At 32.8% G+C, this 20,743-nt stretch overlaps 1 protein-coding gene across 1 annotated transcript in view; it reads right to left on the bottom strand.

Annotated features, from left to right (window-relative positions):
* The window catches only part of COL11A1 (collagen type XI alpha 1 chain), a 195,556-nt gene that overhangs the window by 19,059 nt on the left and 155,754 nt on the right, over positions 1 to 20,743 (bottom strand). The window contains exons 49-57 of the mRNA XM_046645774.1: positions 20,518 to 20,571; positions 15,782 to 15,835; positions 14,987 to 15,094; positions 14,635 to 14,688; positions 13,942 to 13,995; positions 12,847 to 12,900; positions 2,533 to 2,586; positions 2,293 to 2,400; positions 1,752 to 1,805 (exon numbers count right to left, since the gene is read on the bottom strand). Coding sequence (XP_046501730.1) covers positions 1,752 to 1,805; positions 2,293 to 2,400; positions 2,533 to 2,586; positions 12,847 to 12,900; positions 13,942 to 13,995; positions 14,635 to 14,688; positions 14,987 to 15,094; positions 15,782 to 15,835; positions 20,518 to 20,571 — 594 coding nt within the window. The remainder of the gene's footprint in view (positions 1 to 1,751; positions 1,806 to 2,292; positions 2,401 to 2,532; positions 2,587 to 12,846; positions 12,901 to 13,941; positions 13,996 to 14,634; positions 14,689 to 14,986; positions 15,095 to 15,781; positions 15,836 to 20,517; positions 20,572 to 20,743) is intronic.

Here is a 20,743-nt window from a genome sequence, read left to right on the forward strand (position 1 = left end):
CTAAAATAAATCTTTCTCAGTTGAGTTGAAAAGCTCATTAAATTGCCATAAAAGGCATCCTGAAGATGATTTCTCTACCGTCCTCACCTCGTGAGGACCAAGGAGCAGTTTCGTTAAAAGTAGATATCACAGTCAGACGATTTGATCCTAGGAAAAAACTACAATATTTTCACATTCTAAGTACTCTCTGATAAAACAAGCAGCCGGAGAAAAAAATGGCACCCGTGCTGCTCAAGTCTGATGCTTTTCATCTCACTCTGCGTCTAAAAGGGTTTGAGTTATTCAGCCCCTCGCTTTGTAAACTCACATTTACCTAAGAGTCAGAAAGGTAAACTTTTGCAAGCTGGAATCAGGTGGTACGTCTGATGGTTTTATTTTTAATATTAGCTGAAGGAAATCTCCAGCATGATATTTTTTATTTCATCTGGAGAAAGGTCAGAACACTTATTGGAAAATCTGAAATAACAAGAAAAAAATCTCTGGCAAATTTTAGGGTGACATTAAGTCGAAGTATTTTTTTTTTCCAGGCTCTGACTCTGTGTGGTTAGGAGTTTACTATATCTAAAGAGAATATTTCCTAAATAGTGGTGCAGACGTGGAGCTGATCCTGCTTCAGCCAGGCCCCCGTTCCTATACAGATGGGGTCATGAGCAGATTTGATAATCTCCTGCTTGAAGTCCCTCAAAATTTGGTAATTTTCATCCAGTTACTAAAACAAGTGATCTTTTCAGCGAAAGTTAGAACAATAATCTCCGTAACACTTAGGAAATATTTGGTACATTAGAGAAAATGTTTGTGGTATTCTTACTAAAATGAATGGCCCAAATTCCTCCTGAATATTCAAGATGGTGAACCCCAGTTTTGCAGTCTTTCTGAGTATGTCTATATCTCTGAGGTAGTAAATATATTCATGATAAGAGGCATTTTTGTCAAATTTAAATTGCTATATGGAGGAAAGTGACTCTTTAAACCAATATGCAACCCACTTGCACAGTGCTGTGTGTACTGTTTGCTATTTTGTTTAATCTCTTTATACATAACTATTTTTGGACAATGAAGTTCAAATATTTCTACCATAAAATAGAATTTGTCACCTATTAAGCAAAGATTTTAAAGGTAAGACTTGGATTCTCATTTTCTGCCCAAATTTTGTAGTGAGGCTAGCATTGGCTCCTATAATAAACATCTATGAACAGTATGCTGGTCGACTAAATGCTTTGTTTATTTCTCACGAATGTTGTTTGCACATAGAGTTTACGATAGTAACCAAGCTTGAGTGTTTTAATAATTATACCTTCCCTCGCTACTAACGGGGGTTAATATTTTATCTTTCAGCCTGTATGACTCAGGAAGAGAACAATTTATTTGGTGGAGGAATCACTGTGTGCCTGTGCCAACGTGATTCTTTTAAATGAAGTGCCAGGAAACTAAGCGTAATTGCGTGCATTTGGGGGAACTGTCCACACATTTGGAAAAGAACTGGCTGGGCCATTAGAGGCATTTTATTCAGAGTGGAAATATTTTTTTCATCCAGAGCACATAAGAAAGGAAAGATCTTCTGATCAAGAAGCATACTTTCCAAATAATCAATTAGGATTATTTTCCTCTTTGTAGGTCTGAGTAATAAACTTCCTTGAATATTGTACAAAATGGAAATCAATTTATAAGACAAAATCTGAGAAATTCTAGCTTATAAACAATTTCGTTTCAGGAATTCTCTCTTTCTAAGCAACAGAAAAGATGCTACTCACCATGGGACCAGGCGGCCCGTCTTGGCCCGCGGCTCCAGGGAGACCTTGCTCTCCCTATGGAAAATAGACAGGATTGATTTTTTTTTTAAATTGAGAAAAACATACATATTTCTTTTTTTATTTTAATTTTCAAAATACAAAAGGAAAGCAAGCAAGCATCACCTATGAATTCCATCTACAAATACTGTAAGCAATTTTGAGGCTTTTTACTTTGTGTTTATATGTCTACATGCACACACATACACACCCATGGATTTATGGATGGATGAATGTAGCAAAATTTTACATCTTTGCGATCTTAGGGTTTGGTTTTCTATTCTGCCTGTATAAGTTAGATTTTCACCAAGAACTTATTAAACAAATGACATTCTTAAATATTTTAAGATTATCTAACTTTAATTATTACATAATATTTACTGAATTCCCATAAAACACTCAAACCATAATTTCTGGAATAGTGCTGACAGAAACATTTCCACTCATCATTTTTTTAGAAATGAAACATCATTTTAAGACGGCATCTTTTAGCACAGATGCTCACCACAGGGCCAGGGATGCCTCGAAGACCCTCTGGACCAGGCTTTCCAGCAGGTCCCTGAGGGCCAACTGGGCCCGTTTTTCCGGCGGGACCTTCTGCACCTGCTTCTCCCTGTTAGAAAATAAAATATGTGAGCACGTTAATAACGAGGAAAGGCATCTTATGATTTTATTAAAAGGACTGAAAAAGATGTTGTTTAATGTATGAGCTTTTCAATCATAAGACCTCTAAGATATATTTTACCTTAGCACCTTTTTCTCCTTGTCTTCCCTCTGCCCCTGCAGCTCCAGGAGGACCCTAGAAATAGAAAACTGCATTTAGAATATGTATCACACATAAAAGTAATGCAACTGAGGACTTATTTACAAACATTCCAGTTTAATTTGTAATAGAGTCTACAAATTGTGGCTTTCTATAGCTATTTAGTTCAAAATACAATGAGAAAAATCAAAACCCTTTTTATGTACAAACTTTCAGTTAGGATATTCAAAAGAAATAAAGCACAGATTGAGTAAAATAAAGATAATCAAATCATATCAATGTAAGGAAACAGTAAAGATAAAGTTTTTAAAAGAATGCTGATGGTTTAGTCAGAGTATTAATAGTCAGATATTATTTTTTATGTTGTATAATAAGGAATTAACCCAATGTATCAGATTTCACTTCCATCGTTCTGTGTTTTAAGACCGACTCTTTCCTTAATCTTAGAACATCCACATGTTATACATTCTTACAGGACCATTTTCAAACTAGAATAGCACAACATTTAAAATCTTGATAGTCAACAGATATCGTATTTTCATTTTCTGGAACTACGTAATTCACATAAATAAATGGCATGGAAAATAGTATAACTTTTAAAACCTAGTATTAGAACAAAGTAGAAAAAAATCTTCACACTCCATATGTCATCCAAAAGCTTAAAAGAATATTCTGATGTTTCCATGACTATTGTACAGCTGCATGGATTGCCATGGAGAAATGCTAATTATTATATATACGTAAAGCTATTCATAATATTGCTCTTTGTATGTGCGTGTGTGTATATATATATATATAGTCTTTTATCTTTGCAAGGCATCTGTTTACCTAATTCTCTCTATTTTTTAATTAGCTGTGTGACTTTTAACAAATTATTAGTATTTCTGAACTTCACTTCTTTCATCCATAAATTATCAATAAGAATTCTCTTGCTATAGAACTGTTGTTAAATGACATAACATATGTTAAAGTATTTTGTGAACTTTCCAGTGTAGCAGTATCAAATACAGGCACGGAATCTGGTGCTTACGACCATAAAGCCTGGACTCAGATTGCCTGGCTTCAAATCCTTGTTTTGCCACTAACTAGCTTTGCGATATTTGACAAGTTTCACACTCTGTCAGTGCTTCAGTTGACTTCTCTGCAAAATGTGGATAATAACAGTAGCTATCTCCCAGAGTGGTCAGAGAATTCAATGAGTTGATACATGTAAATGGTGTATAACAGTACCGAGGACATAAAAAACACTGTGCAAATATTAGCTATTGTTATTATCGCTAACTAAAATTATTGGATATTACTATTACACATTAAGGTATTTTACCTATACTTTCACCATGTTGGCAATGTAAGAGTCAGGTTAAACAAAATAGACTCTCAAAATACATCCGTAGATACCATGTGAACAAATTACTTTTCCCATACATGCTATTTACAATACCTGAAAAATATAAATGCCATGTTTGAAACTACTTGTTTTAACTGGAAAATTTAAAGTTGGCTAAAAGTATATTTTATGATATGATCCTGTAATATATAATCAGATGTTAATATTCAGATTTCCTTCTTACATTTACATAGTCATCTGTGAAGTATAAAATTTGACATTTGTTAACCTTGTAACAAAATGATGTAGAAAAGAATCAATTTTGTTATATAACATATAATTTCAAGGTATCAAAAAAAGCATCAATTTTTCAAGCTACAAATACGATATAATAATCCTCATTATATCTAAATTTTGTTCCTTTTAATTATACTGGGTCCTTGATATTTTCATTTAAGGCATTTCATAGAAGACTTTCAAATCAGCACAAACAGGCCCTTGGCTTGATAGCCCACTACAATAAGTGCTTTTTGCCTACAGAGCTACACAATATATATTCATAATCAATTCCTTCTAAGACATATAAATTTTATAATTTTATTATAAACTATTTTATTTTCACTCATGAATGAATTTTTATTATTACTTAAAAAGCATTAAGATTCAATCTAATGCTGAAATTTTCTGCACAAGTTCGGACCTAAGTACAAAAAGTTTAAAAAAGAAACCTAATGGTCTCTAAGAAATCGCATTTCATTTTTCCCTATACTTTTGTTTTCCATTTGTTTACTTTAATTTTTGCAATGAATTGTATCCAAAATCATCAACTGAGATTGAGGCTGGAGGTTGGGGAGAGTCGTTGAGGTGGTGTTAATCGGTGAGAAGAAAGTGAGGCAGGAGGATGACTTTCTTCCTTTCAGATGCCATATTAATATTCTAATGGTGGATACAGGTTAGTCTTTCACACGGTCTTTTAAATTCACATTTAAAATGTGTATCAAACACTTCATCAAACTCAGAGTTCAGTCAACTCATTTTCTCTCTGAGAGACTCAGTGAATACATCATTGGTAATTATTTCCTCAATATCATCACTGTAACTTCATATATTATTATGGATTCTTTGAGCCTCAACCCAAAAATAAGTGTATAAATTCTATTTGCAGTCTCTTGAGGTGGCAGCAATGTGTTAACAATAATATATGCATTTAAACTTAAGTACATCTTTTTAATTTCATACTATTTATTCAAGAGAATTTCTGTATTGAAGCATAGAGCTTCCAATATTTCCTAGTGATAAAATGTTGAGTCATAAATTATTTCAGTGCTATGTTTAAAATATCAATCTATGCAACCTAAAACAACCATAATGACTAGGATTTCGGGAATAGAAATTATAAAATTCAACTGAATAATGGGCTTTTCCTTATTCTACGAAAGTTTTTCCTTAAACCAGTGACACAAAAGTATGGAGTCTTATCTCAAAAGACTGCATCTACACAGCTGAAATTTATAGTACAGAAGATTTAAAAATATCTGGTTTAAAAAAAAAGCATGCCATCAAATGTATAACAACATAAGAACAATATTGCTTTTACTGCATGGGAGAAAAGAAAATCCAAGTTTGAAAAGCCTAGAGAATTTAAACACAAGTAAATGACAACACAGCCACAAAATGGTAATTCAAACACAGGGTTTCTCCATCCCAAAAGGATTCATCTGTTTCTTTTTTTTTTTTTTTTTTTAAGATTTTATTTTTTTCCATTTTCTCCCCAAAGCCCCCCGGTACACAGTTGTGTATTCTTCGTTGTGGGTTCTTCTAGTTGTGGCATGTGGGACGCTGCCTCAGCGTGGTCTGATGAGCAGTGCCATGTCTGCGCCCAGGATTCGAACCAACGAAACACTGGGCCGCCTGCAGCGGAGCGCGCGAACTTAACCACTCGGCCACGGGGCCAGCCCCAGGATTCATCTGTTTTTGAATGCCTGATGTCTGTCATGGTGGAAATCCATATTAAATGGCTTTGCTCTGTTCTTTATCTCATTTTTCCCATTTTCATGTATTCTTTTAACTTTTTTCCAGATAGAACAGATTTTTGTTTTTTAAGAAAAACTAGGATGTAAAACTAGGATTCTAGAAGAATAGGAACCTTCCTTTAAATAAAAGTAATAATGCCTATGAACAAATTCTTATCTCAGTCATTTATTTCTCATATGGCTGCATAAAGAGAGGGGCAAGGACTTAATCTAGTGAACTATTTGCTGTACTTTCATGAAGAAATAAGTGCTGTGATTGAAAAATGCTTTATAAAACTTGGCACAATAAAACAGGCCCCAGTTAATCCTCCACCAATAGTCACTGTCACATGGGATTTTTCCTTGCCATGAGAAATATACTTCATATAAAATATTCAATATAATCCTCTCTCCACTATTCATATTTTACAATATTATTCTATAAGTTATCCATTCTTTCATTCATGTTGCAAATAATTAGGCCTTTCTTATGTGCCAGAAATGTGCTGTGCATGGAGAATACAAAAAATTAAATAAATAAAAGCGAAACCCTAGGGAGTTCACAAAGTTCAGTTAGGAGGACAGACATCAAAATTAACAAATACAGTATGTAAAAATATACAAAGATGAAGTGCACAAAATACATACATCAATCACGTTTGGTAGTAGAGAAGGCTTGCCTAAGAACCTAATCTCTGACCTGAATCTTACAGAGTGGGTAGACGTGGGAGGGATGTTTCCTGCCAACACTTTACCTTCTGACCATTTACATGCATGCATGAAGGCATAGGGATGGAAAGTATGTATGTATACATATACGGTATATACGGATGTATATATATGTATATACGATAAGTTAAAGCTTCCTCCATATTTGTATCAATTAATAATAGCAGTTATCGCCTTAATTTTTTACAATGAACTTTCCTTTGGCAACATGAACTGGATTCCTTAAAATTCCATTTAATATGTGCATTTTTCAGGTGATAATGTTTAAATTATTTTAGTTAGCTCTAGAAATTTTTTCAATAAAAGGGCATGGAACTAGCTGTTGGTTTCAAACAGCTATAATGATAACTTGAGAATTAAAATTCCATGGCTTATTAACACAAACTGTACGACATTCCAGTGCCTTGGGGAAATATACATTTTTATTCTCAAATATTACAAATGCTTGATAGAATGTACATGTACTAGAAATGACAACTTAATTTTCCTACTTGTTCAATATCTGCTAGAATGTTGTTTCTCACTATCACTGCCACTTGCAACATTCTGATCAATATTCTATTAGGAAGGTATATTATCATTTATTTCTAAGATTCACTCATGGAAAAAAGTAATAATACTTTTGAACACATGTCCAGTCATTGCAATTTCTGTTACGAGATGTTATAGCAAAATTGTTATTGGTCTGCTTTTCTGTTGCCTCCAATGTGGAGAAACTAAGAATAGGACAAATGTTAATTTCCAAAAAATGCATAGAAATCTTACTTAAGATTACACGTTCTAGATGAACTGAGAAAGAGATGCTAAGGCAATTCTATATTCAATCAAATCATAAGTGTGTTGAGCGAATATTATAATTATTGCATAGGAACATGTTCTTTTGGTTTCCTCAAAGGTGATATTAAATTGAGTACTGCATCAGAGACATGGCTGCCTGCTGGCTGGATGCAAAGGCTGGTGGAGACAGAATTCTCCCCATCAATTTTAATTCACAAAATTCACTCTGAACCATACGCCTCCAGGCTCAGGTGCCTTGTGTTCACCCGGTATATACACAGTGACCTCATACGTGTTCAGTACATTCAAGTTCCCAAGGACTTCCTTCTCAATTAACTCAGTTTAATCCCTGTTGTTTGGCAAATCCATTTTCTCAAAAAATATATGCAGTCATCAAGAATTCAGATGCTCCTTTTTGGGCAATAGTTCTCGCAGGAAATTCCTTTACAATATATGTTACATGATTTTACATGAATTTGCACCAAGGAATAAATAGTACAAATATGTATCAATTTCAACAGAATCACAGTATACCGTACTTTGAAAATGTCATTCATTAATATTTTATAGACTGTTGTATGTTTCAGCCAGTTAGTTCAGTAGTGATCACTGTATAACTCTATTGGCAAAGCAAAATTTAGCAACAAACAAATCTAAGTTTACTTAGAACTTACTATAAATCTATTGCTAATAAACTTTACTTTCAATTTATACAACTTGGAAATTAGAAGAAAATATCTTAATCTTTCTTTTGTCTGATATTTTATTTATGATGTTTATTTCATTTATAAATCATGCCATTATTTGAAACCTGTATTTAACGCCTTAGTAATAGTATCTACTGTTTGCACAACTGATACGTCCAGAAATTAGACTTGGTGCTTTGAATATACACTTTATTAATCTAATTTAGCCCTCATTCCAGCATTGAAAATTAGTTATTATGTCCACTTTACATGTTAGTAAACTGAGACTCAAAGAAATTAACTTACCTCAAGTTATATTTCTAGGTGGCAAAGCAAGCATTTGAAACTACGTCAGTTTGCATAGGCTAAGAAAGACCTATGTAAATAATTTGTATTTCTATTTTTTCAGCTAAGCCACCTATTTTCTTAGGTTAGGGTAGAGCTCTTGACTAAATGAACTAGTTTGTTTGATTGTAATTTAAAAGGGCGCAAGCAATAATTGCTAATGTTAAATCAGAACAAATTACAGTTTTAATAAGACTGTTGAAACTAGAATAATCTTTCATTACCATTAAAAATAGTTTTTATTCTGGTGAATAAAATAGATTATTGTGTAAAATAGATAAAGCCAATTAAGCCTGCCAGTTTATCCAAACCTAATATAGGATACAATTTAACACATTGTGTTAATGGCTTTCAGGTTAGATTTAATGATGGCACTTTTTAAAAGAGGAAGACCTGCATAATATTCTTTAGTCGGCCTGACCCTAAGGTTGATTTTTCTGCTATATCAAAATGGATGTAAATAGCTTTGAAAGGAATGCATAGTCATCACTGTTCTCCTGTCATTAATAATTCATGGATACAAGGTCTGCTAATTTGTTTACCAAGTGACTGGAGTGGATTAAAAATAGCTCATCATATTTATATAAATTGTTCCTTAAAATGAGAGGACAGAACATCCCTCAAATTTTTGATGAGATTTATTTTTAAATAATCCATCAAAAATCAAAAAGGAGAACTCCACTAAAGAACTTTCTAATAATATCAAAGAAAACTGTGACAAAAAGGAAGACTCAGTTAAGTATTTTAATATTCTAGTCTCCCAACTTATAAACGTATTACTTTCTATATGTCACTTGCAACTATTGCATCCCTGTTTCTCCCAGAGAAATAACTACCATCCTAAATTTTGGTGAATGGTTGCCTTAATTTTCTTCATCATTCTTATGACTTATGCTTGAATGCTAAATAACATGTTCATAGGGTTTTTTTGCACATTATATAAATGAAATCATATAATACATCTTCTCCAGCTCAACATTATATATATTTTCTTCTTAACATCAGGTGTTTGAGATTTATTTATGTTGATTCATGCATCTGCAACACATTCATTTTCATTGCCACATAGTATTTTAGTTTATGAGTATATCTTAATGCATTTGTCATTTCTATATTGTTATTAGGAGCAAGAGTGGTCTGAACATTCTCACATGTCTCTTGGTAAAGATGTGTAAGACATCATTTAGGGTATGTACCTAGGAATGAAATTATAAGATGGTAGCAAAGTTCATGTTAAATTCTACAGGTAACCTAGAATAATCCTCCTAAAGTAATTGTACCAAGTAACTCACAATAGCTGTGTATGATAATCCCCATGATTTTTTTTTTAAAAAACATCCTTTCTAACATTTGGTTTGTCAGACTTCAATTTTTGCTAATTGATGAATGTAAGGTGGTATCTTAATGCCATTTTTAACACACATTTCTCTGACTTCTAGACACATCTTTTCATGCGTTTGTGGAGCATTTCTGTCAAATGTCTTTTCATGCCCTTTGCTGCTTGTTTCTGTTGGTTGGTTGAGTTTTTCTTCTTAATTTGTAGGATGTACTTAGACACTCTGGAAAACTTTTCTCTGCAAAGTTGCTATATGTTGGAAATATTTTCTCCTAATTGGATCTTTTCTTTTCAATGCCTTTCTGTATTTTTAGATAAACTTTTAATTGTAATATATTTGATACATCAATCTTTTCCATTCTAGTCACATTTATTAGACCGGAATTTATGACTAGAATTCATAAATTTATTCTCCATTAATTTTTGCGAAAATATTCCAAAGTTTTCTTTTCACACTTAAGGTTGTCACTCAACTGCCATTTTGTGTGTGTGTGAATGGAGAGAAGTAAGGTTCAATTTTATTTTTTTCCAGGTAAATATTCAATTGCCCTCAGTACGATTTACTCAATAGTTTGTCCTTTATCCATTGATCTGCAGAGTCTAATTTGTCACAAATGATGTTTCTATATATTCTTGGGTCTCTCTCTTCACTGAGACCATTGACCTATATATCTACATGTAAGTTCAATTATAACTTTGCTAGCACATTATCATAATTCCTTATTTTTATTCATCTCGTTGATGCATTTAAACATATTTTTATTTTTTCAATATAGTTTACTCCTTTTAATCAAGAGTGTATCAGGTTTTCTAATGAGAAATATTGACAGGAAAGAGAGTAATATGATTTTTCTATTCTCTAATTTTATCTGGTAAATCTAAAGAAGAAATTTGCCAGTTACTTGCAATTTACCAACATCATGTAATATTAAATTTTGGATTGAAAGAAATTGGTTATTCTTCATGTTCTTAAAGCAACAAGTAATTAAAATTTATTGAGCATATGCTATGTTCCTGTCAATATACCATTAATATATTTTTACATATTTTATATTATTATTATAATTATTTCTAATCTATGAAAAATACAACCTTATTCTCATCATAAAGAGAAAGTAATTAAGAACCAGGGATTAACTACAGTTCTTATGTTATATCTCATTTAAGCAGTAAATGGAGAGGTCCAACTCAGGTGTGAACCAGTAAGAATGTTAACACATGGGCTTTCCACTACACAACACTGTCTCAGTGTTGTGGAATAGAGTATAATCTAGGTCTCTGTATATGTGCTGACTTTTCTGTGACATTTTGTCAATTCTAGAATTGAATGGAGGTCTTTCCAGAGGTTTGTATTGAGTTACATATTATTCAAACTTTGGGGTCACAATAATTCCAAAAGGGGCATGTGATATACCGGTTCACACCTAAGTGTCCTTTTTTTTCCACATTTCCATTAATATTCTGTAGTAAATTGTTTCTGTTTATTTACTTTTTTTAAATTTAAAAATCATTCAGTTGTTTTCAAAATCAGTAATTCACATGATTCCTCACTGTATAGCTGAAAAACCTAATTTGTTCCATAACTCTGTCATCATATTAAGAGAATTCACCCCAAATATCAAATGGTACTTAGTTGAATTTATCAAAGATTGTAAATAAACAATTTGTTTGACATATTTTAAAATGAAACTAAATTGGATAGCACTTGCTGAGAGTTTGCCTTGAATAATAGAATGAGCCGAGAAGCTGCCAATATATATAATAAAATATTCAAAATTAATTTTGATATAGTCTTTCTCTTTCTAGTAGCTACTATACTTTGAAGGAAGGTTTAATTCTCTCTGTACCAAAGCATTATAATTTACACCTATAAGATGATAGTTATTAAATGTTTATGAGAACAAAATTTATTTCATAACTAAAAGCTAACACCCTATTATGTGAACATATATTATTATTTTTGTATTATATGGGTTAACTTATGTTCTGCCAAAGCCTAGGTAGTAGTAGGCCTCTCAGAGAAATATGGAGGATAAGTAACTTGCCCGAGGTTGTACAAGTAACAAACGGTAGAGCTGCGTTAAAGACCAGGTAGTATGACTTCATTGCCTTGTTAACCACTACTTTAAATAACATCATTAGAGGCTAGGAGAAAGAAAAAAAAAGATTTCATGTCTTCTCAGGAAAGATTTCAACCCACTCTCAAAGACATCTGTATAATTATTCTTCTGCGAGTTCTGAAATAATAGAATAGATACTCATTCATCAGGAAAGTTTAAAGGCATTCAGACTATAAGTAAAAATAGGCAACAAATCTCAAAGATCATGTTACACTTTGGATTACTAAAGGGGAAATGAGCCTAAGAAATATATTTGCAAGTTTACCACATATTTTGTTCATGGATAGGTTGGAAAACAGATTACAGGAGGAGCAGGACAACGTTGTATATTGCCGTAAGTGCCGCAAGAGGCAGGTCAACAGAGATTGTTTTTATCATGAAAATAGTACAGGAGTAAGGAAAAGACAGTAAATTGCCTAGGCTCCACAGCAGCCAATATTTTGAACAAAATCTATTTATTTATATTTTTCTGTAGCCCTTTGTTAAAATCCTGCTATTGATTCCAAATCAGGCAAGTTTAACAATGTAAACCAAGCTAACATTATATACTGATTCCTGAGATCATTCTGTTCATACTGTATTCAGGCTTTTACAACATTTTAAACTGGCACTGGATTTTCGGCATCACATCACCCTGTAGTGCCCCATGAGTTGATGTTCAGGGTACCATGAGAGTCTTTTATAACAGCCTACAGCATTCATATAGAGGGGAGACCTCGGCACAGAGAAGTGAGAAAGTCCATAAGTAGGAGTTGTTTTTTTCTCATTTTCATTGCGACAGAGAAATGGTGAAAGTATGCCTTATTCTAATATGTATTTCGACAAATTTAAGAAATTATTCTCTATGACTTACATTTTCCAGCATCCTTATAATGTTCTGCCAGCAGCTTACATATATTAAATAAATGTATACACACGGTGGGTAATGAATGGATGTTTCAAATAAAGAATTTACAAAACTTACTCTTTTTCCAGGAGGACCTGGTGGGCCAGCCTCACCAGATGGACCAGGAGGACCCTATAAAATGTGAAAAATACCTTTTAAGAAATTGGGTAATATTTTATGGTCCACAGTGCTTTTCAAAGTCTGAACTGAAATCAACTATCTTTCTTCACTTCCCCACATCTATCTTTCCTGGAAAAGCTCAGCCCTATTTCAGATACCTAAACTTCCTTTAGATATCTATAGTTAGAGCTCGTACATTCATACGGAAAATTTCTTCACAGCTGAAAGAAAGTGAATCAAATTCCTTCTATGTAAAACTGCGTACTTTCAAAAGGTACTCATTTATATCTGGCAAGCATCCAATAGACACTCTAATTAATAGAATCATATGGTTAATAATTCTACTCATATCACACACACTTGTGAAACAATAAAACTATTACTTCTAAATTTCTTCCTGTACAACACTAGCATTTTTATGCCAAGGAGTATGCAACATGCTGGGATATGACCAGCGTGTCTTATTCACACAGAAGAAGCCTATATCTCTGACTGCAGACACCCAGTGGGGATGGCACTAGAGAGAAAGTGTGTTTGGGATGCATTTGTCTTTGGCTCCTACTTTAGTTAGTGCCCTCCTTCACCTCCTCCCTAAATAACCACACGTGGAAAGCCCCCTCCTGTGCCTTTTCAAAATTTTAAAAAAATAGTCCAATACAATGCTGAGTTCACTTAGGTTATTAATTGAAGTAATTCACGTCAATGATCGGCTGATAACTTGGCATTCTTCATTTCAGTCTTATTTGTGTTTTGAAAATAACTTTTTATTTAACCTAAATGGATAGATAAGTGAATTTGATATAATATGACAAAATCATTAGTATGATATGACTACATTTTTCATTATAAAGGCTTTGCTTATATTTCTTAAATGACATCAAGTAAGAAATACTCTATGTAAGTTTGACCGTGAACTAGAATTCAAACGTAATTGATATGTGTCTCGAAATAAATGTGTACACACATAGCAATGCTTTTGAAAAGCCGACTGTTGTTTCCTTAAAATGTCTTGAGACTATGTGAAGATGAAATGAAAACAGTAAGCTTGCTCACCGGTTGACCGGGATCTCCATCTTCACCCTTGTCACCACCAACACCATCTTGACCCTATGGTGGGCAGTAGAAAATGAACCCGGATATTCTTCACTACTTATTCACTTTTATCAAAATAAAAAAGTATAGTATACTATTTCAGTCCTTGAGATAAATTATTACCACATGGACAAACAGAAGTATGAATATGTTTTTTCAATTTTTTTTTAAGGATTGTGGTGTTTCTCTCTCTTTCCATAAAGATTTGTGAAACTGCCACCATATCAAATTTAAAATATAGGATGCTCTTAATATAAGGAAAGGAAGAGGATGTAATTAGTATGCAAGGCCACCGCATCCTTTCACCATGAACAGACGTGGCAAAAATTGGGATAGAATTTACATTATAGAAGAGATTGAGATAACAACAATGATCCTGTAATTCTGAAATAATAGCAATGTTGCTACTCACATAATTAGTTTGTACAATCCAACAAAGTCTGGAAAACTGATGCAGATGAAGCAAATAATCATGGAACTTACGTCTAACAGTTTCCAACTATATGAATTTCATTGTTGTTGTGATTGCATTTTCTTTTTCTTTCTATTTTTGGGAGTCCACTTAGGTAATTAAGAATTTTCTTTAATTATCACACTAGAGACACTGGGAACCTACCCACCAAAATAATTCCTTTATTTTTCCATAATACTTACTGCAGGACCAGGTTCCCCAGGGGGACCAGGATCTCCAGGAAAACCAACAGGACCCTAGAATGATGTGTTTTTAAAGGAAAGGAAACAAATGAAAAATATTTTTTATAAAGTCATGATATTCTGAAGTTTAAGAGGTAACAGTCATGGTAAAACTAGGTGAGAATATTTCTTTTCTCCTCCAAAAAATTTTTAAAAAGTGAAATTAATTGAGAATGCATATGAATGTATGAAATGATGAAAAATCAGCTTCACCAGCTATGGGCCAGAGTCTCATGATTTCTCATCTTTCTGTGAAAAGCTCCAAAGTGGCTTTGACTTAGATGCCACTTTACAGAACACCAAGCTTACTTACCGGGTTACCCTTAGGGCCATCATCACCTGGTGGTCCCTTAGCACCAGGAGGTCCAGCAGCACCGGGTGGACCAGCTTCTCCTTTCTCTCCTCTTTCTCCTTTGGGACCCTACACAACATAAAAAAAGAATGATTATCTTACAAGCTTTAAGTCAGAGTTTCTTAACCTGGGCAAACTGGGGTCAGCCAATTCTTTGCTGTGGGAGGCTGTCGCCGCCTATGCATTGCGAGATGTTTAAAACTATCCCTGGTCTCTATTAATTAGATGCCAGCAGCTACCATTCCTCCAAGTGTGACAACTTAAAACATTCCAGACATTGTTAAATATTTCCTGGGGGTCAAATTTACTCCAGGTTTAAATCAATCTAAGTTAGAATAATACAATCCTAATACAATTAAAATTCACGAATATTTATTTGATGTAGCAGAGCTTGTTTCTTTAGTGGTCAGTCCACCAAAAAAATGTACATGATAAACAGCTTATAGTTTTAATGCTCTAATGTATGTAAATGTATTTTTTTCCAATTTCTATGTGAATCAAAATATGCAGATGATATGCAAAATTATTAAACAAAAAGGCTCTGTATTTTCCATTATTCCTAATGAGCTGGAAAGGGAAAGCAAGTAACTGAACCACAGCTAGGAGTTAAGTGCATGTTTAAAATGCTCTGAAATTAAATAAATAAATAAATAAATAAAAATTGTCACACACACACAAAAAATTAAAAAAAATAAAATGCTCTGAAAGAAATTCCTGGACCATAATACCATCTATGGACAATAAGACAGCACTTACGCCTGTGCCTGCTTCCCCAGGAGGCCCTGGGTTCCCTGCTTCTCCAGGCTCACCCTGTTAAGAAGAGATCAAATGAGCATCAGAACACAGAAGTAATGCTGACATTTGTAAAACTGCCTTCAGTGATGACCATGACATTTTAGATCAGCGCTGAAATCACCATACTGTTTAAAAGGCGGGGGAAAACTTTAATGGGGGGGGGGACTTCCTTTTATTGACCTCAACACTTTTATTCTCAGGTGAGGAAACAGAACTGGATAGTTTGGATGCTACAACTGTCATCAGTTAATCAATAGCCAGAGCATTAACTCAGTTCCCATCAAACCACCAAGGAAAACAGACGTCTGCATGTTTCCTAACAAATTGTGTATCATCAATATTCATATTATAATTAAGTTTATTGATTAAATAATTCAAAACAATTAATTTGATTTGAATCAAACTAATCAAATCTCATTCAAATCAGACTAATCAAAACTAATTCAAATCAGATTAGTTTTTTTACTAAAACATGAATTCACTTTACCTTTACTATAACAAATAAGCAAACAATTTCGTAGTATTAATGATAATCCTATAAAATATATTTAGTAGACGTCTAAAGAACATAGAAAACGATACATAAAGGTACTTAGATGTTAATTAAAACTTCTCCTTTTGAGGATGTACATATTATACATTTGGTAGCCTTTATGGTCTTCTTGTATAGATATGGATGGCTATTTTTTATCTCAGCAGACTAATCAATAAACCTCCTAGACTAGTAGGTTTTAGTTATGAAAGTCTGTTACCAGCTCTTCACACTCAGAAATGCATACAAACATAATATTTTATCCAGGTAATCATGCAAGGGAAGTACTATAGGACATTCGAGTACCATGTTTCTAAAGAAAATCAGTGGTACTAGAAATTCTGAAGTGGAAAATGTTCGAAATTTTTTAAAAAATGTGACGCCTGAATTTCTTTTAATTTTTAACTCTGTTATTTCCAATATTCCTGGCACAAACTCATCGCTCATCAATTGGTTTATAATGTGTTACACTAAATACGAACATAATTCCAGGGGAGAGACTATTTTGTTTACATAATTTCTTACTCTTTGAGAACATGCACATATTTTAACTTCTTGAATTATCTGTATAATGATGGAAGATATCAAGTACTTTCTAGGAACTTATTAGTAGTATTATTCTGTATAAATTAGTTTCTCTCTAGCAAATATTTCCATTTATCTTAGATAAACTTTACAACTAAAATAGTGCATTTACATTATTTACAATGCAATGAATCATTCAGCTATCTCTGTATTATGGAATGACAAATGTGACATTTTTATGAACCATTATTCATATCTTTCAAATAAACTATAAGCAGTTTGCCATTCAAATCAACTGTAAAATGTCCATATTAAATGCTTTATATATGGAATATATACAGTATACTCTCTGATGGCATTTATGTGTGGAATTCAAAACAGCCAAACTCATACAAGCAGAGTAGAATGGTAGTCGCCAGGGGCTGGAGAATGTGGGACATGGGGGAATGTTGGTCAAAGGGTACAAAATTTCAGACACACAAGACAAATAAGTTCTGGAGATCTAATGTGCAGTAATGTGACTATAGTTAAAAATACTGTCTTGTATGCTTGAAATTCGCTAAGAGGGTAGATCTGAAGTGTTTTTACCACACACATAAAATAAAGTATGTGAGATAATGAATGTGTTAAATAGCTTGAGTGTGGGAATTATTTCACAAGGTATACATATATCAAAACATAAAGTTGCACACCTTAAATATATACAATTTTCATTTGTCAATTATACCTCAATAAAGGTATAATTGGGGAAGAAATCAAATACAGGAAACCTATTCACCACGTACAAAATGGTTTCTAATGCACCACATTAACCCATGGTGAGATCACAGAAGTTAGAACTAGAGGAGAAATAATTACTTTTTTTTAGTCACTCTTTGCATATTTTGTTGCTCCCCTTTAACCTTTTTCCACTACAAAGTTAAACTTAAGTTGATTCTGAAAAGACTATTTCCATTTTTTTTAATGAGGGAAATGATAACAGATGGGTTTAAATAACTGTCAACATTTAAAGATGAGGTTTTACTACAAAGTCTCTTCTACTTGAGAACAATGTATTAATATTCATTTGTTCAAAATACATATGAAAATTATCGTTTTGTATATTAGGGCCCAGTGGGCGGAAGATAAATAGTAATTAATTAAGATGAAATTAATATTATCTAAAAATATCTCATTTCAAGTCTTTTGAAAGGGGATGGGACAAAATTACAAGTAAAAAAATAAAATATTGCAACAAAACTACATTATATGGATTAAATCCATATTTTTAGTCTCAACAAGGCTACAGCACATTAATTCTAAAGAATAATAAATGATATACAATAATATAAATTCTATGAAGAACGCTGGCATGTGAAGGAAGTGCTAGATTAAAAATTTATTACTTATCATGTAACCATTTTACTGCATTCTATAACACACTTGTTCAGGTTCAAGCTCCCTTCAGAAGGAACAGCAAATCAGTCTATATGACTGAAGTAATAAAATATGCATTAAATCTTAAGGTAATGTCCTGATATATTTCTTTGTTTTGAGGAAATCAGTGAAGTGCAAAAAGTTCATCTCTGGAAAACAGGTTAAACATTTTTAAGCATGACTAAAGGATATCAGCCTTTCTTTTCTTTTTGTTTTTCATTGAATTAATGACTGGGAATAAATTTTCCAAAGTAGAAATGAGGAAGCATTCAGCCAGAATCAAAGCTGATGTTAGAAATCTGTAATCTACAGCAAATTATATTGCCCCAGATTCTGAAGGAAAAAAAAATTAGAATTTTCTTTTTATCCTGTTATCCATCACACACAAAATATTTTGATAGAGAAAAGTGAAAACTCTATTTTTTAGTGCAACAAATTTAGAATCAGGTACATTTTAATTCTAAGAAGCTGAATCATCATCCTGATTGACTGACTCATTCTCTTAAGACTCAAGGTTGGCAAGGTATTACCAGATAGGCTTTAAACAAACGGAAACAGTATGGCAAGGGAGTTCCCCAAAACTCCAAACAGTTGGCATCCATGTTTATCTTCAAGAGTACCACAGAAGAGAAAAGCATAAAAGAAGCAATTGAAATACTTAAATCTGTTCCCATTGCACCCAAACGCTTTAGGAAACAAGTAAGATCAGCTGAAAAGGCAATTAAACGGTCTTAGAATTTGCTATGTCGGCAAAACTAAAACTAGAGACTAGTCTATATAGTTTATCTGGACTTTAGACTAGATAGTTCTCACGACTATCTAGTCAGCGTTAGAACCAAAAGGAGATGATGCAAAGAAGACAGGAAATGTATAAGGCTATTTTCATCTGTCTAATACAGTGATACCATCCGGAGACCAGTTGTCTCTTCTGCTATTCTTCCTATGACAACTGGACTCAAGGAAAAATGTTCTTTCAATTCCATCCCCAACTCACCTGCACCTTTTCAACACAAAACTTTAAATTTAAGACTATACACAAAAAGACACTTAATCAGAAACCTAGACTGTTTATGCAATAAAAATTAGATAACTTTAAAATGTTTCTAATTTAGTAATTAAAAAAATATTTAGTCATATAGGATTCATTATAACCAAAACACTAGAATGCGGGTGTTGAGTAGAAATAAACATCAAAATACTATATTCTAATCCTATTATGTTTATTTTTCTGAAGGTAGATCCTTTAATTAAAATAAATGAATTTAAGTACAAGACAGGATGTTCAAAAATTTCTGAGATCAAAGAACAGAATCATTGTTACAATTAGGATAAGTCTACACTCCTGAAGTCATTTAATTAATAACTAGCAAATTCAGGAAATTTCCACATTTTTATCACTGTATAATATTTTATGGTACAAAATTTAATTTTCATCCCTCAAAACTGATAAATAATTTATCTTTTAAATAAAGCATATATCAATGTCAATTTTCTTGAAAATTGTATTAACAAATGAGCAAGAATGCATAAAGAAGAAATGAGAGAGCCATTCTGACATTTTCAAAAAATGGAAAAGCAGATAGTTTAAATGAAATCACGATCATGAGAAAAGGAAGTTACTCAGAGCCCAGATGTTATGGCACTTGCCAACTGTTTTGAAAAGTGACAAATACAGGTCATAGTAGTAGTAATTAAAATGTAACTCCCAGTATGACAAAATGAATGATTAATTCTCTTGTAATTTGAAGGATTCCTTTTTCCCTTTTAAGCCAGTTACATCAACCAATTTCTTTTGTTTTCAGTAACCAGTTACCAGAAACACTTAGTCTAATGAGGCATACAAGGGTAGGGTGGATCCTGACTTCATCTCTTTCTAATAACAAAACCTTGGTAAAATTACTGAAATTCTCCAAGCTTCAGCTTTCTCAGCTTAAAAATGTGGGCAATAATAATAATACCATCATGACAGAGTGGCTGTTTTGATTAAAGGAACAATTCATTTTTGTACACTGCTTGGTACAATACCTGGCAATCAAAAACATGATATCTCAAAATTGTTTTACCTTTGATTATTTAACTTCTAGAACAAATGAGCTGTGATTCATATAACTATGTGCAAAATATTTAGAAAGATAGTAATATTATATGCACTTAAAATATTAGCCAGTATCATCAGAGTTCTCAATTCCTTCTGTTTGAAACTGTATTTCACTACATTCCTTACCTTTTCTCCAACACCACCAACTGAACCAATGGATCCTGGGGGTCCTTGTGGTCCCTACAGTGTAGAAAAAAATACAGTTGTCCTTATTCTTGTAATGAAATAATAAATTCATAAATATATATCTAGCTGTTCTCAAAGAAAGATAAATATATGCAAGAATATTTCAAATCATTTGAAGGACGGGACAAAATGATGCCCTTTATCAAGTTGACAAATTTACTGGACA

This window comes from Equus quagga, chromosome 18, assembly GCF_021613505.1.
Source record: "Equus quagga isolate Etosha38 chromosome 18, UCLA_HA_Equagga_1.0, whole genome shotgun sequence".
Lineage (NCBI taxonomy): Eukaryota > Metazoa > Chordata > Mammalia > Perissodactyla > Equidae > Equus > Equus quagga.